We start from the raw sequence: 14,479 nt of genomic DNA, 5'->3' as shown, positions 1-14,479 counted from the left end.
GCCAGTTAAAGATCTGTTCTTTATTCCATTGTGGGAGATGAGAGTACAGAACACTAGGGAGGGGGAGAGAACTCAAACTGGTCTTCTAATAACTTCAAAGTTAATAATTGTAGAGGAGGAAGTGCAAGAGAACATGGCATTTTGGCAGTTTTGACCATCATTGGTGTGGAGATTCAAACCTCCAAGCTGCACTGTGCCAGAATTAAAAACCAGCAGTCTTCTTATCATACAACACTCAATTACCTTCGATTTCAGCAGCAAGTGATCAGGTCATTTCCATAGTGCTAAATTGCAACATTCTACATGTGCTCGTACTAATTTGTAATTTTTCTCTCAACAGGAATCTTCAAGCATGCTGCAGCAATCGGTGGAAATCTCTAGATTTTTGTCCTTGTGTCACACTCACCAAATCTAACCTTTAAAAGTGGCTGCCCTGCGATCGGATTTATACTTGGATGAGGCAGGCAGAAAAAATGAGTCGGGAAGGACAACCCCGCATGAATGTACAAGCTGCCAGGGTGTCAAGGCGGGCTGGGCTCAAGGCTTGCCTCTTATTTAAACAACACTCTGTTTAAATAAAATAAAACATCCTCCCTGTCCTCACCCCCATGCACTCCCTTTGCCCCCACACCCCCATGCCAATCGCTGCCCTGCTACCCACACCCATTGCCTGATACTTAATGCTAAATCACACCAATTCATGCCCCCCACCTGCCTCTCACCCCTCGGTACCAACTCATCAAGTATCCTTAGACTGTTCCATGACAGCTTTGAGACTTCCTGTAAAGGTTTGACAGCAGGGCAGTTTATTTGCAGTTGACAGTTCCTTAGCAGTTTGACAGCTCTTTTACAGGTGTTCAGTTCCAATTAGTTTGTAAAAAGTGCACAATCATGTTCACTTTTAACAATCCCAAGGGGTACCTTACTCTCCCAAAGATATCATGGGACCCTAGCCAAAGGGATGCCATACCTGTCTAGAGCAGTCCAACATCTCCACCAAATTCAGAGCTCTTACTGTTTGAATCTGCGCACTCCGGATGCCACATACCTGTTCTTCCAAAATTTCACATCAGTGGAGGCAGCCGATGATACAAATGACTAGCTACCCCTGCAAATTGTGCATGTGTAAGCTCCAGCCTGACTCCAGTCCCATCCCAGCAAAGATGTGAAATACCAGGTTCAAGGTCGGGACTTAGAATCTTCAGCTATTTCCAGGATTTTCAGTATGATGGTGAGCCTCTCCATCATGCTGAAAACCAGGCCAATGAATCCAAGAGCAGCTCATTCATATTGAAGGTGCATCAACAACACAATTAACAAATGGCATTTATATAGCATTTTTACTGTAGTAAAATGTCCAAAGGAACTGTACAGGAGAATTATCAGACAGATTAGACAAAGATAAATTAGAACGAATGATCCCAAGCTTAGTCAAAGCATACAGTTAGCAGCAGAATTTTGGATATGTTTAACTTCATAGAAGATGCTGGGAATAAAGGAACAGAAGCAAGCCACTTGGCACGTCAAGCTTGCTCTGCCATTAGATCATGGTTGAACATCTACCTCAAGAACACTTTCCTGTGCTATCTCTATATGCCTTGATGTCATTTATATCCAGAAATCTATTTGTTTTTGTCTTGAACATGCGCAATGACTGAGCTTCCACAACCCTCTGGGGTAAAGAATTTCAAAGATTCACCACCCTCTTAGTGAAGAAACTCCCCATCTTCACAGTTTTAAATAGCCAGCCCTTATCCAGAACTCGATCCGAGACTCACTGTAGCTTGCTGCACCTACATGCTAGCTTTCAGTGACTTATGAACCAGGAAACCCGGGTCCTTTTGGACATCAACAATTCCCAAACTCTCACCATTGAAGGAATACTCTGCCTTTCTAATTTTTATGCCGCAATTAATAAATACACATTTATTCACATTATATTCCATCTGTCATATTCTTTCTTGCCTGTTCACTTAGCCTGTCCAAATCTCCTGGAATAATTACCTCACAATTTACATTCCCAACCTGGTTTTGGGTCATCGGCAAACTTGGAATTATTACTTGTGGTCCCCACATCCAAATTATTTATATAGATTATGAACAGCTGTGGCCTCAGCATTGATCCTTGAGGTACCCCACTTGTAACATCCCACCATCCCGAGATTAAACCCTTTATTCCTACACTGATTTCTGTCTGTTAACTAATTTTCAATCCATACCAATGTATTACCTCCAATCCTATATCTGATTTTGTTTAATAAATCCCTTCTGGTACCTTATCAAAAGCCTTCTGAAAATCCAAATACACCACATCCACTGGTTGTCCTTGATCTATACCTCAAAAAACTCTAACTGATCTGTCAAACATGATTTACTAATTTAAGCTGTTATCCTTATCTTGGTTTGCATCAAATCACAGTGATTAGTGTTGCTGCCTCACAGCACCAGGGACCCAGGTTCAATTCTGGCCTTGGGTCACTATATGTGTGGAGTTTGCACGTTCTCCCCGTGTCTGCGTGTATTTCCTCTGGGTGCTCCAGTTTCCCCGCACAGTCCAAAGATGTGCAGGTTAGGTGGATTGGCCATGATAAATTGACCCTAATGTCAAGGGCGTTCGCAGGGTAGACATGTGGGGTTGCAAGAATAGGGTGGGAGTGTGGTCGGTGCAGACTCAATGGGCCAAATGGTCTCCTTCTGCACTGTAGGGATTTTATATTCACCAGTCACCTTTGTGCTTGCTGATTTGTTTCAGTTCCCAGTCCGGCAGCACCTCAGTTTTAAATGCCTCCACTCTAAAGCCTTCCCAGTCCTAGAAATCTCTGCGATGTCTGTGCTCCCCCTCCCATTCTGGTCAGCTGAGCACCGTCAATGTTAATCAATATGCCCCAGGAGAATTGCCTTTAATTGTCTCAGCCTGATCTCTGGGAATCACTCCCTGAATCTCAATGATTCTCTACCTCTCTCTTCTCCTTTAAGATGCTGTTTAAAACTAGCTCCAATCTGAATCTTTTGGTCACCTGACCTGATATCTGTTTATGTGGCTCAGTGACAAATTCTATTTGATAAGGCTTCTATGAAGAGCCTTAGTGCTTTTCACTGCAAGATGTTAAAAGCGCTGTGCAAGTTGTTGGTCATGATGTGGAGATGCCGGCGTTGGACTGGGGTAAACACAGTAAGAGTTTTAACAACACCAGGTTAAAGTCCAACAGGTTTATTTGGTAGCAAATGCCATTAGCTTTCGGAGTGCTGCTCCTTCATCAGATGGAGTGGATATCTGCTGTTGGTTTGCAGATGGACCAAAGCATGCTGGGAGTCAGCTTTCAGGCACTCAAACATTTTAGTCAACTTTAACCTGTCACCTGTACCTAACTCATGATTTGATTTGATTTATTATTGTCACATGTATTAGTATACAATGAAAAGTATTGTTTCTTGCGCACTATACAGACAAAGCATACTGTATATAGAGAAGGAAAGGAGTGGATGCAGAATATAGTGTTACAGTCATAGCTAGGATGTAGACAAAGATCAGCTTAATATAAGGTAGGTGCATTCAAAAGTCTGATGGCAGCAGGGATGAAGCTGTTCTTGATTCAGTTGGTACGTGGGCCGGACTTTTACCTCCCCGTCCGCCACGGGAATCGGAGCGGGCGAGGGGGCCGATCATGGAAAAATCCATTGACCTTAGGCAGGATTTTACAGTTTCAGGATGAGCAAGGCCATAAAATCCCTGCCCGTGATCTCAGACTTCTGTATCACATGAGCTCATCAATGTTAAAATCCCCTACTCTGTGTTTCCTACACCAGGATCCTGCCTCTCTTCAGGGTTTAGAATAAACTTATATTCCTTGGAGTTTAATAAAAATATTTGGCAGGAACAGTACTTCTCCATGCTATATCTCAATCTCAATCTAAATCTCAACTGCACTTAAAGGAAGCAGGTAAAGGCTTATTAAGCACTTTGCTGCTGCCAAACCAATATTATTTATATTTAAAATGACATAGCTACTCTAATTCCAGTCAATGATCCTTTGTCCAGTTGAATATCTACTAAAATAACTTTCATTACCAAACATTCAAGGTTGTAATGTCCAGATTTAGTTGATTTAAACAATGCCTTGGGGCATTGGGAGACACAATACATCCTTTGGGACTAATTCAGGAACCAAATCCTTACTCAAAAGCAAAATACTGGGGATGCTGGATGTTTGGAATGAAAACAAAAAAAGGAACACTGAAGAAGCTATTCCAGGTGAAGTGAGACCAAAAGAGAAAACACTGGAAAATCTCAGCAGGTCTGGCAGCATCTGTAAGGAGAGAAAAGAGCTGACGTTTTGAGTCCAGATGACCCTTTGTAAAAGCGGAAGTGAGAGTGACTGCCCTTGACATCAAATCAGCATTTAACTAAGTATGGCATCAAGAAACCCCAGCAAAATTGGAATCAATAGGAATTAGGGGATCGCTCTGGCTGAAGTCATACCTAATACAAAGGAAGATTGCTGTCTTCGTTGGAGGTCAATCCTCAGTATGAAATCACTGCAAAAGCTCCTCAGGTCCTAAGCCCAACAATCTTCAGCTGCTTCATCAGCAACCTTCCCTCCATCATAAGGTCACAAGTGGGGCTGTTCACTGATGATTGCATCATGTTCAGCACCATTTAAGGCTCCTCAGTTACTGAAACTGTCCGGGTCCAAATGCAGTACGATCTGGACAACAGTCAGACTGGAGCTGTTAGATAGCAAGCAACATTCATGCCACACAAGTGCCAGGCAATTACTATCGTCAACACGACAGAATCTAACCATCTACCTTTGACATTCAATGACATTGCCATCATTGAATTGCCCTTCATCAACATCCTGAAGGTTACCGTTGACTAGAATCTTAAGTGGACCAGATACATAAATACTGTGCCTAAAAGAGTATGCATGATGACCATGCTGACCATCAAATTCAATATCCTGATCCCGCCTTCCTCCATATCCCTTGATCACCTTAGCCCCTGGAGCTATATCTAATTCCTTCTTGAAATCACACCATGTTTTGGTCTCAACTACTTTCTGTGGCAGTGAATTCCACAGATTCATCACTCTCTAGGTGAAGAAAGTTCTCCTCACCTCAGTCCTAAAATGTTTTCCTTTTATTCTCAAACTATGACTCCTAGTCCTGGACTCCCCCACCATCGGGAACATTCTTTCTGAATCTACCCTGTCTAATCTGGTTAGAATTTTATAAGTTTCTATGAGATCCCATCTCACAGAGGACGAAAGAACCTAAAGTATACACTGTGTTGAGAGGGTACAATGAAGTAGGCAGGGAGGAGTGATTTTTGGAGCATAAACCCTGCCATAGAATGATTGGGCCAAATGACCTTTAACGTGATATAATTTCATGAAATCTCCTCTGTTGCTTTTTGATTTGATTTGATTTATTATTGTCACATGTATTAGTATACAGTGAAAAGTATAGTTTCTTGCGCGCTGTACAGACAAAACATACTCTTAATAGAGAAGGAAAGGAGAGAGTGCAGAATTTATGGGGGCGATTTTACCATTTTGATTCTAAGTGCTGAATCTGGGCATGATTCAGATTCTCAGGCGCCACCATACGCACTCATCCTGAAAAAAAGTCGTGAATCTGAATCGCGCTGTGGGTGGGGCTTATCGCACCCGAAACGCCGCAGCTCCGATCAGAGCCTTCAACGGCGCATGCGCAGTGAAAAGAAATTTGAAAAACGCTCCCCTGTCACATCGGTCCCAGGCAGCCAAAAGTGGATAAAGCAGCCCGGAAGCGATGGCCCCCACAGACATCACCCCACCCCACGACATAATTGTCCCCCTTATCCACCCACCCCCCCCCCCACTACTCAGACCAATTGCGACCCCCTACCCCACTTGCCCCACACCGATCGCCCACAGAGTGGCAGCGGCCCCCTCCTCGCCCCCCACCAATTACCCACAGAGTGGCAGCAGACCCTCCTGCTCCTGACCCCCCGCACCCATACCAGGGAACGATCTGGCCTCCCTCCCCCCCACCACCGGAGAATGATCAGTCCTCCCTCCTCCTCCCCCCCCCCCCAACCACCAGAGAATGATCAGGCCTCCCTCCTTCCACCCGCCCCCCCTTCCCGCCACCCCCCCCCCCCACCAGAAATACATCTGGCCCTCCTCCTCCCCCCCTCCCCCACCACCAGAGAATGATCTGGCCTCCCATCCCCCCCACACCACCGATCTGAGTCAGAGAGCTGCTGGAAGCTCTGAACTTACCTCTTCAGAAGCTGGAGCGCCTGGAAACAGACCTTTGATGGGCATGTCTGTTTTGCGCCAAATCTGGACAGGCGAACGCGATGGTAACGGGGGAAATGCTGGTAACTTTATTTAAATTGATGTCATGCCCGTTTTGGCCTTGGTCCTGATCGCGGCCATTTCTGGGCCTTGGTAAAGTGGGAATCGGCTCAGACGCTGGCGCAGATCGTGCTATTCGTCTCACGCCCAACTTTAAGTTTTTGCGCCTGAAAGCACATTGATGCGCTATCAATTAGGCAAAAGACTACTTGTGTGCCAATACAACTGTAGGCTTTTATTCACAACAGAATCAGGAGCACATGCCAACAGGTAACCGACCCGAACTGAACAAGGGGGAGGAGACAGCCACCTTTATACTACGTGACAAGGGGAGGAGCCGAGCCGGCAGGGGATGTGTCCAGGCATAACAAACACACAACGGTAGTCCAGGTAGGACAAAGGCACAACTGAAGTCCACCACATTCACCCCTCCTTTAAAAAAAAACACGGGGTGAAGCAGAAACAATATCACAAGTCCAGACGATCTGGTGGCTTGATCCGCCGTCGCGATCATCGTAGGGCAGGTTGCAGAGTCGTCCGAGCAGAGAGCAGAGTCGGCCCAGGCTCCATGCAGTGAGCGTCGAGAGGAGGCGCCAGGTGGTGTGAGGCAGACCCATCCGTCGTCCTGTCCAACAGTCGGGTACTGCGTGGCGACGGCACCGGCGACTCAAGCGAGCTGTACATAGGGGTGAGAGGAGTGAGCTGTGGCCCTGGTGGTGTATAGAGAACAGGGGGAACTGGGGCTGGGGGGTGGGGGGCTGTAGAGGGCTCGGGGCGCACTATATGGGAGACTGGGACTGAAGGGGGGAGGGGCATAGTGGTCTCTGGGCGGACAACACAAGGGACAGTGGGGCGGAGGGATGTGGTGGCCTCGGGGACACCTGCGGGTGCCAAGTCGCGGACAGAGACCGTGTCCTCCCGCCCGTCAGGGTACGCTACATAAGTGTATTGAGGATTAGTGTGGAGCAATTGGACCTCCTCGACCAAGGGGTCTGCCTTATGGGTCCGGACATGCTTCCGAAGCAGAATGGGCCCCGGGGACATCAGCCAAGCTGGGAGCGAAGTACCCGAGGAGGACTTTCTGGGGAAAGTGAACATCCGCTCGTGAGGGGTCGTATTGGTCGCTGTGCACAAGAGTGACCTAATTGAATGTAATGCGTCCGGGAGGACGTCTTGCCAACGGCTGACTGGAAGGCCCCTAGACTGTAGCGCTAATAGAACAGCCTTCCAGACCGTTGCGTTCTCCCGCTCTACTTGACCATTACCCCTGGGGTTATAGCTAGTGGTGCGGCTGGAGGCAATGCCTTTGGCGAGCAGGTACTGCCGCAGCCCGTCACTCATGAATGAGGACCCAAGGTCGCTATGAATATAGGATGGAAAGCCGAACAGGGAGAAGAACGTGTTCAGGGTCCGAATCACCGTAGCCGTGGTCATGTCCGGGCAGGGGAAGGCAAAAGGGAAACGCGAGTATTCATCGATGACATTCAGAAAATAAATATTGCGGTTAGAGGAAGGGAGGGGGCCTTTAAAATCAATGCTGAGGCGCTCAAACGCGCGAGTGGCCTTTACAAGGTGCACCCCACCTGGCCGGTAGAACTGCGGTTTGCACTCTGCGCAGACCCTGCATTGCCTGGTAATCGACCGGACTTCCTCGAGGGAGTAGGGCAGGTTACGGGCTTTGACAAAGTGGAAAAATCTGGTGACACCCGGGTGACAGAGATCGTTATGGAGGGACTGTAGCTGGTCCAGTGGGTGCTGGCACATGTTCCACGGGACAGGGCGTCTGGGGGCTCATTGAGCTTCCCAGGCCGGTACATGATGTCATATCTGTAGGTGGAGAGCTCAATCCTCCACCGCAAGATCTTGTCATTCTTAATCTTGCCCCTCTGCCTGGTGTTAAACAGGAAGGCAACGGACCACTGGTCCGTAATTAAAGTGAACCGTTGGCCCGCAAGGTAATGGCGCCAGTGCCGGACGGCTTCCACGATGGCCTGGGCCTCCTTCTCAACCGAGGAGTGTCGAATTTCAGGGCCTTGTAGGGTCCAGGAAAAAAAGGCCACCAGACGGCCCCTTTGTTTCCGCTTCTCCCCGTTTTTTTAAAAGGAGGGGTGAATGTGCTAGACTTCAGTTGTGCTTTTGTCCTACCTGGACTACCGTTGTGTGTTTGTTATGGCGGCTAGGGCAAAGTCAGACACATCACTTTCCACTTGGAATGGGTTGGATTCATCCACAGCATGCATCGCGGCCTTCGTGATGTCCGCTTTGATGTCGTCGAAGGCCCAACGGGCCTCCTCCACCAGGGGAAAAGAGGTCAATTTTAGGAGCGGACGGGCTTTATCCGCGTAACGGGGAACCCACTGGGCATAGTAGGAGAAGAAGCCCAGGCATCTCCTCAGTGCTTTGAGAGTAGTAGGGAGGGGAAGCTGCATAAGGGGACGCATACGGGCTGGGTCGGGACCAAGGATCCCATTTTCTACCACGTACCCAAGGATGGCGAGGTGGCGTGTCCGAAAGACATACTTTGCCTCATTATATGTCAGATTCAGGAGAGTGGCAGTACGGAGGAATTTTTGTAGGTTGGCAGCATGGTCCTGCAGGTCATGGCCACAGATGGTGACATTATCCAGATACGGGAAAGTGGCCCGTAGCCCGTGATGGTCCACCATTTGATCCATGGCCCGCTGGAAAACTGAGACCCCATTGGTGACACCAAAGGGGACTCGGAGGAACTGTTAGAGGCGACCGTCCGCCTCAAAGGCAGTATATGGGCGATCCTCCGAGCGGATAGGGAGCTGGTGGTAGGCCGATTTTAAATCAATCGTAGAGAAAACCCTACAGTGCGCGATGCGGTTGACTATGTCCATGATGCGGGGGAGAGGGTACGCATCTAGTTGCGTATACCTGTTTATGGTCTGGCTATAATCAATCACCATGCGGTGTTTCTCCCCCGATTTAACTACGACCACCTATGCCCTCCAGGGGCTGGTGCTGGCCTGGATAATCCCTTCCTTGAGCAAACGTAGTACTTCGGACCGAATGAAGGCCCGGTCTTCCGCACTATAGCGCCTACTTTTGGTGGCTATAGGCCTGCAATCCGGGGTGAGATTATCGAATAAAGTGGGGGGGGGGTAATCTTGAGGGTCGAGAGACTGCAGGTGGCACGCGGGGGGCGCTGCAGTGACGGCATCTTGCAGATGGAGAGCGGGGGATAAGGGCCGTCATACTGCAGGGTGACGCTCCCATGATGGGTGAGGAAATCTAACCCCAGCAGTACAGAGTCACGGCAGCACAAGGAGCCTAAAACACTCGTAGACTGTGCCCTGTACCGTCAGCGTTACCAAACAGCATCCGTGGACCTCCACTGAGTGGGAATCCGAAGCCATGGAGATAGTCTGTCTCCAGGGCCGCACGGGAAGGGCATATCGACGCACTGTGCGAGGGTGTATAAAACTTTCTGTGCTCCCGCAGTCGAACAGGCAGTTTTCAGCATGGTCATTTACCTTGATCTCCATTATTGACTTGGAGAGTTGGTGAGGCTGCGACTGGTCCAGGCAAATCGATGCCACCGTCGAATCCAGGAAGAATCCATCTTCGTCCGTGTCTGATGACGTCATGGATAAAGTTTCCTGCTCGACGCGTCTTGATGACGGCATCCAAGATGGCGACTCCCGCACATCCGGCGATCGCATCAAAGATGGCAACTCCTGCACATCCGGCAACTGCATCAAAGATGGTGACTCTCGCGCATCCGGCGACTGCATCAAAGATGGCGATTCGCGCGCAGCCGCTGACTGCATTAAAGATGCCTGCGCCCGCGGAACACATGTGGCGTCACGAGGCTTTGCGATCGGCTTCGCCCGGCAGACTTTGACGAAGTGGGCTAGCTTACCGCATCCGGAGCAGATCGCATCCTTCGCCGGGCAGCGACGCCGAGGATGCTTGGATAGGCCGCAAAAGTAGCATTTGGGCCCCGCTGGAACAGCCGTTGCGGTGGAACCGTCGATGGAATGGGATGCGGGGTAGGCCCTGAGATTGCGGGAGGCCGCTTCTAGCGATTCAGCCATCGTGGCCGTTTTCTGGAGATCCAGGCCATCCTGTTCAAGCAGGCGCTGCCAAATGTAAGTAGACTCAACACCCGCAACGTAGGCATCCCAGATCAGGTCCTCCGTGTTCTGAGCTGCTGAAACAGCCTTACAGTCGCAAGCTCGAGCTAGGACCCGCAGGGCGCGCAGAAATTGGGCACACGATTCTCCTGGCTGCTGCTTGCGAGTAGCCAGGAGATGTCTGGTGTAGACCACGTTAGGGCTCTTTCGAAACTGCCCTTTTAAGAGTTCTATAGCGTCCGCGTATGTAGTAGTGTCCCGGAAGATACCGTAGACTGCATCGCTTATCCGGGCGCGGAGCACGTGGAGCTTAGCGCCGTCGGAGTCGACGACCGCAGCGGCGTCGATGAATGCTTCAAAGCAGTCCAGCCAATGGTCAAACTTATCAGAGACTCCGACCTCTTGAGGGTCTAATGTTAACTTGTCGGGTTTTAAAAGCTGCTCCATGTCGGTCAAATGTTATGAATAAAATCGATGTGCTATCAATTAGGCAAAGGACTACTTGTGTGCCAATACAACTGTAGGCTTTTATTCATAACAGAATCAGGAGCACATCCCAACAGGTAACCGACCCGAACTGAATAAGGGGGAGGAGACAGCCACCTTTATACTAGGTGACAAGGGGAGGAGCCGAGTCGGCAGGGGATGTGTCCAGGCACGACAAACACACAACAATAGTCCAGGTAGGACAAAAGCACAACTGAAGTCCACCACACACATGCAACATAATGGTAAAATCGGGCCCATAGTGTCACAATCGTAGCTAGGGTGGGGAGAAACATCAACTTAGTGCGAGGTAGATCTATTCAAAAGTCTGACGGCAGCAGGGAAGGAGCTGCTCTTGAGTCGGTTGGTACGTGACCTCAGACTTTTGTATCTTTTTCCTGACGGAAGAACGTGGAAGAGAGGATGTCCGGGGTGCATGGGGTCCTTATGGGCTGCTTTTCCGACGCAGCGGAAAGGGAAAACAGAGTCAATGGATGGGAGGCTGGTTTGCTTGCTGGACTGGGCCAAATTCATAGCCCTTTGTAGCTTCTTGCGGTCTTGGGCAGAGCAGAGTCATACCAAGCTGTGATACAACCAGAAAGAATGCTTTCTATGGTGCATCTGTAAAAGTTGGTGAGAGTCGTAGCTGACATGCCAAATTTCCTTCGGTACAGCTGCATTATAGGGCCACAAATCAACAGGTTTCAAGACAATGTTCTCACCAGCAGTGAACTGAGAGTCTGTGCTACTAAATCTCTGTTTCATTTCCTAGCATGAACATTAAGAGCATAAGAAAGAGAAGCAGGAGTCGGTTATCTAACCTCTCAAGGCTACTTCACCATTCAATCAGATCAGGACTGAACTGTACTCATTGTACTTTTCCACTGAATGTCCATATCCCCTGATTTCCTTCGTACTCAAAAATCCTCAGTCTTAAATATACTCACTGACTGAGTATCCACAGCGCCTCTGGGACAGAGTTCCAAAGGTTCATGTGAAAAAAATTCTCATCTTTCCTAAATATCCAATCACCTTTTCAACTACTTGTGACTGCTTGTTCTGGATTCTCCAGCCAAGGGAAACAACCTCTCAGCATTTAGCCTGAAAAATCCTCTTAGAATTTTATTGGTATCAATGAAATCACCTCTTATTTCTCTAAACTCCAGTGAATAATGGCTCAGGATTCTTCTACTCATATCTCTCTTCAAAGGACAACAGGAATCAATCATCACCCATATCTTTTTCCTCAGTTTCATTTACTAATCGCTGCCCTTTCTTTTAGACTTTAGTTTTATTTTATTGTAGAGTGTATCTCCCATTTCTTCTCCTGGGCCAATGGAAACTGAATGTCATCTGTTTTTTTTCAGATACAGAATAACCTGTGGTTATCTGCCAGATTTCCAGCAATACATGTGCTCCAACAGTAGGGGTCAGTGTTACTCAGTCCCGTTGAAATCATGGCATCACAGAATCCATGATGTGGAGATGCCGGCGTTGGACTGGGGTGAACACAGTAAGAAGTCTCACAACACCAGGTTAAAGTCCAACAGGCTTATTTGGTAGCAAATACCATAAGCTTTCGGAACGCTGCTCCTTCGTCAGATGAAGTGAAAATGTGCTCTCAAACAGTGCACAGCGACACAACATCAAGTTACAGTCCCTACAGTGCAGAAGGAAGCCATTTAACCCATCGAGCCTGCACTGACAACAATCCCACCCAAGCACTAAGCCCATAATCCCATATGGTTATCATGCTAATCCATCTCCTCCCCCCCCCCCTCCCCACCCCCCCACTGCTCCCCCCCCCCCCCCCACCCCCCGCCCCCCCCCTCCCCTCCCTGATTCTAAGGGGCAATTTAGCATGGCCAATCAACCTAACCTGCACATCTTTTAAATGCATTTACAGCACTTGGCCCCATCCTGATTGAGATCAGCTAATTCAGTGCTGACTAAGGATCAGACTTGTCTGCAACATTGAGAGGAAAAAGTATGTTTCCATAAAGAAATAAAATGACAGATCTGTAATACAAAGCACCATATATTCTTGTTATAGTTACAGCTTGGACTGGTAAGTAATATTTGTGCCAAACATGTGCCAAGCAATGATCATCTCCAACAGGAGAGAATCCAACCATCGCTGCTTGATATTCAATGGCATTACCATCATTGAATCCCTCATTACCATAATATGGTGGTTACTATTGACCAGCCATGTAAATACTGTGGCTACAAGAAGTGGCTTGGAGCTCCGAAAGCTTGTGTGGCTTTTGCTACCAAATAAACCTGTTGGACTTTAACCTGGTGTTGTTAAACTTCTTACTGTGTTTACCCCAGTCCAACGCCGGCATCTCCACATCATGGCTACAAGAAGAGGCCAGAGGCTGAGGATTCTGTGGACATTAACTCATCTCCTGACTCCCAAAGCCAGTACACCATCTACAAGGCCCAAATTTGGAATGTGATGGAGTACCATCTCACTTGCCTGGATGAACGCAGTTCCAACAATATTTAAGAAGCTTTACACCATTTAGGACAAAGTAGCCTGCTTGTTTGGCACCTCATCCAGCACCTTCAACATCCACTCCCTCCAGCACTGCCCCACATGTATTTTGGTAGATCAAACCAGGGCAGGACTTATTCAATTAATGATGGGGCGTTGGGGAGAGTTATAGTACAAACAGATCTAGGGGTACAGGTTCATAGCTCCTTGAAAGTGGAGTCACAGGTGAGCAAGGTGGTGAAGAAGGAATTCGACATGCTTGGTTTCATTGGTTAGAGCATTGAATACAGGAGTTGGGACACCTTGTTGAAGTTGTATAAGACATTGGTAAGGCCACACTTGGAATACTGTGTCCAGTTCTGGTCACCCTATTATAGAAAGGATATTATTAAACTAGAAAGAGTGCAGAAAAGATTTACTAGGATGCTACCAGGACTTGATGGTTTGAGTTATGAGGAGAGGCTGGATAGACTGGGAATTTTTCCCTGGAGCATAGGAAGCTTAGGGGTGATCTTATAGAGGTCTATAAAATAATGAGGGGCATAGATAAGATAGATAGTCAACATCTTTTCCCAAAGGTAGGGGAGTCTAAAACGAGAGGGCACAGGTTTAAGATGAGAGGGGAGAGATACAAAAGGGACCAGAGGGGCAATTGTTTCACACAGAGGGTGGTGAACGTCTGGAATGAGCTGCTGGATGTAGTAGTATAGGCAGGTACAATTTTGTCTTTTAAAAAGCATTTAGACAGTTACATGGGTAAGGTTGGTATAGAGGAAGATGGGCCAAATGCAGTCAATTGGGAGTAGCTTAATGGTAAAAACTGGGCAGCATTGACAAGTTGGGCTGAAGGGCCAGTTTCTATGCTATAAACCTCTATGACTCTATGACTATGGCACACACATCCAAATGGGCAGCACAGTGGCACAGTGGTTAGCACTGCTGCCTCACAGCGCCAGGGACCCAGGTTCGATCCCCGGCTTGGGTCACTGTCTGTGCAGAGTCAGTATGTTCTCCCCATGTCTCCTGGAGCAAACAGTCCAAAGATG

At 48.1% G+C, this 14,479-nt stretch overlaps 1 protein-coding gene across 7 annotated transcripts in view; it reads left to right on the top strand.

Moving 5' to 3' along the window:
* Positions 1 to 2,278, top strand: part of LOC144505038 (uncharacterized) — a 28,416-nt gene extending 26,138 nt beyond the window's left edge. For 6 of the 7 annotated variants that reach the window (XR_013499757.1, XR_013499758.1, XR_013499759.1 and 3 more), the window contains one exon: positions 341 to 2,278. Coding sequence is in view for 4 of the 7 variants with exons in the window: in XM_078230724.1 (XP_078086850.1) it covers positions 341 to 422 (82 nt within the window). In the remaining 3 variants the exon portion in view is untranslated. The remainder of the gene's footprint in view (positions 1 to 340) is intronic. The other variant, XM_078230729.1, reaches the window with a different exon arrangement.
* The last annotated feature ends 12,201 nt before the right edge of the window (positions 2,279 to 14,479 follow it).

This window comes from Mustelus asterias, chromosome 16 (assembly GCF_964213995.1).
Source record: "Mustelus asterias chromosome 16, sMusAst1.hap1.1, whole genome shotgun sequence".
Lineage (NCBI taxonomy): Eukaryota > Metazoa > Chordata > Chondrichthyes > Carcharhiniformes > Triakidae > Mustelus > Mustelus asterias.
This window is presented reverse-complemented; position numbering and strand designations above follow the sequence as displayed.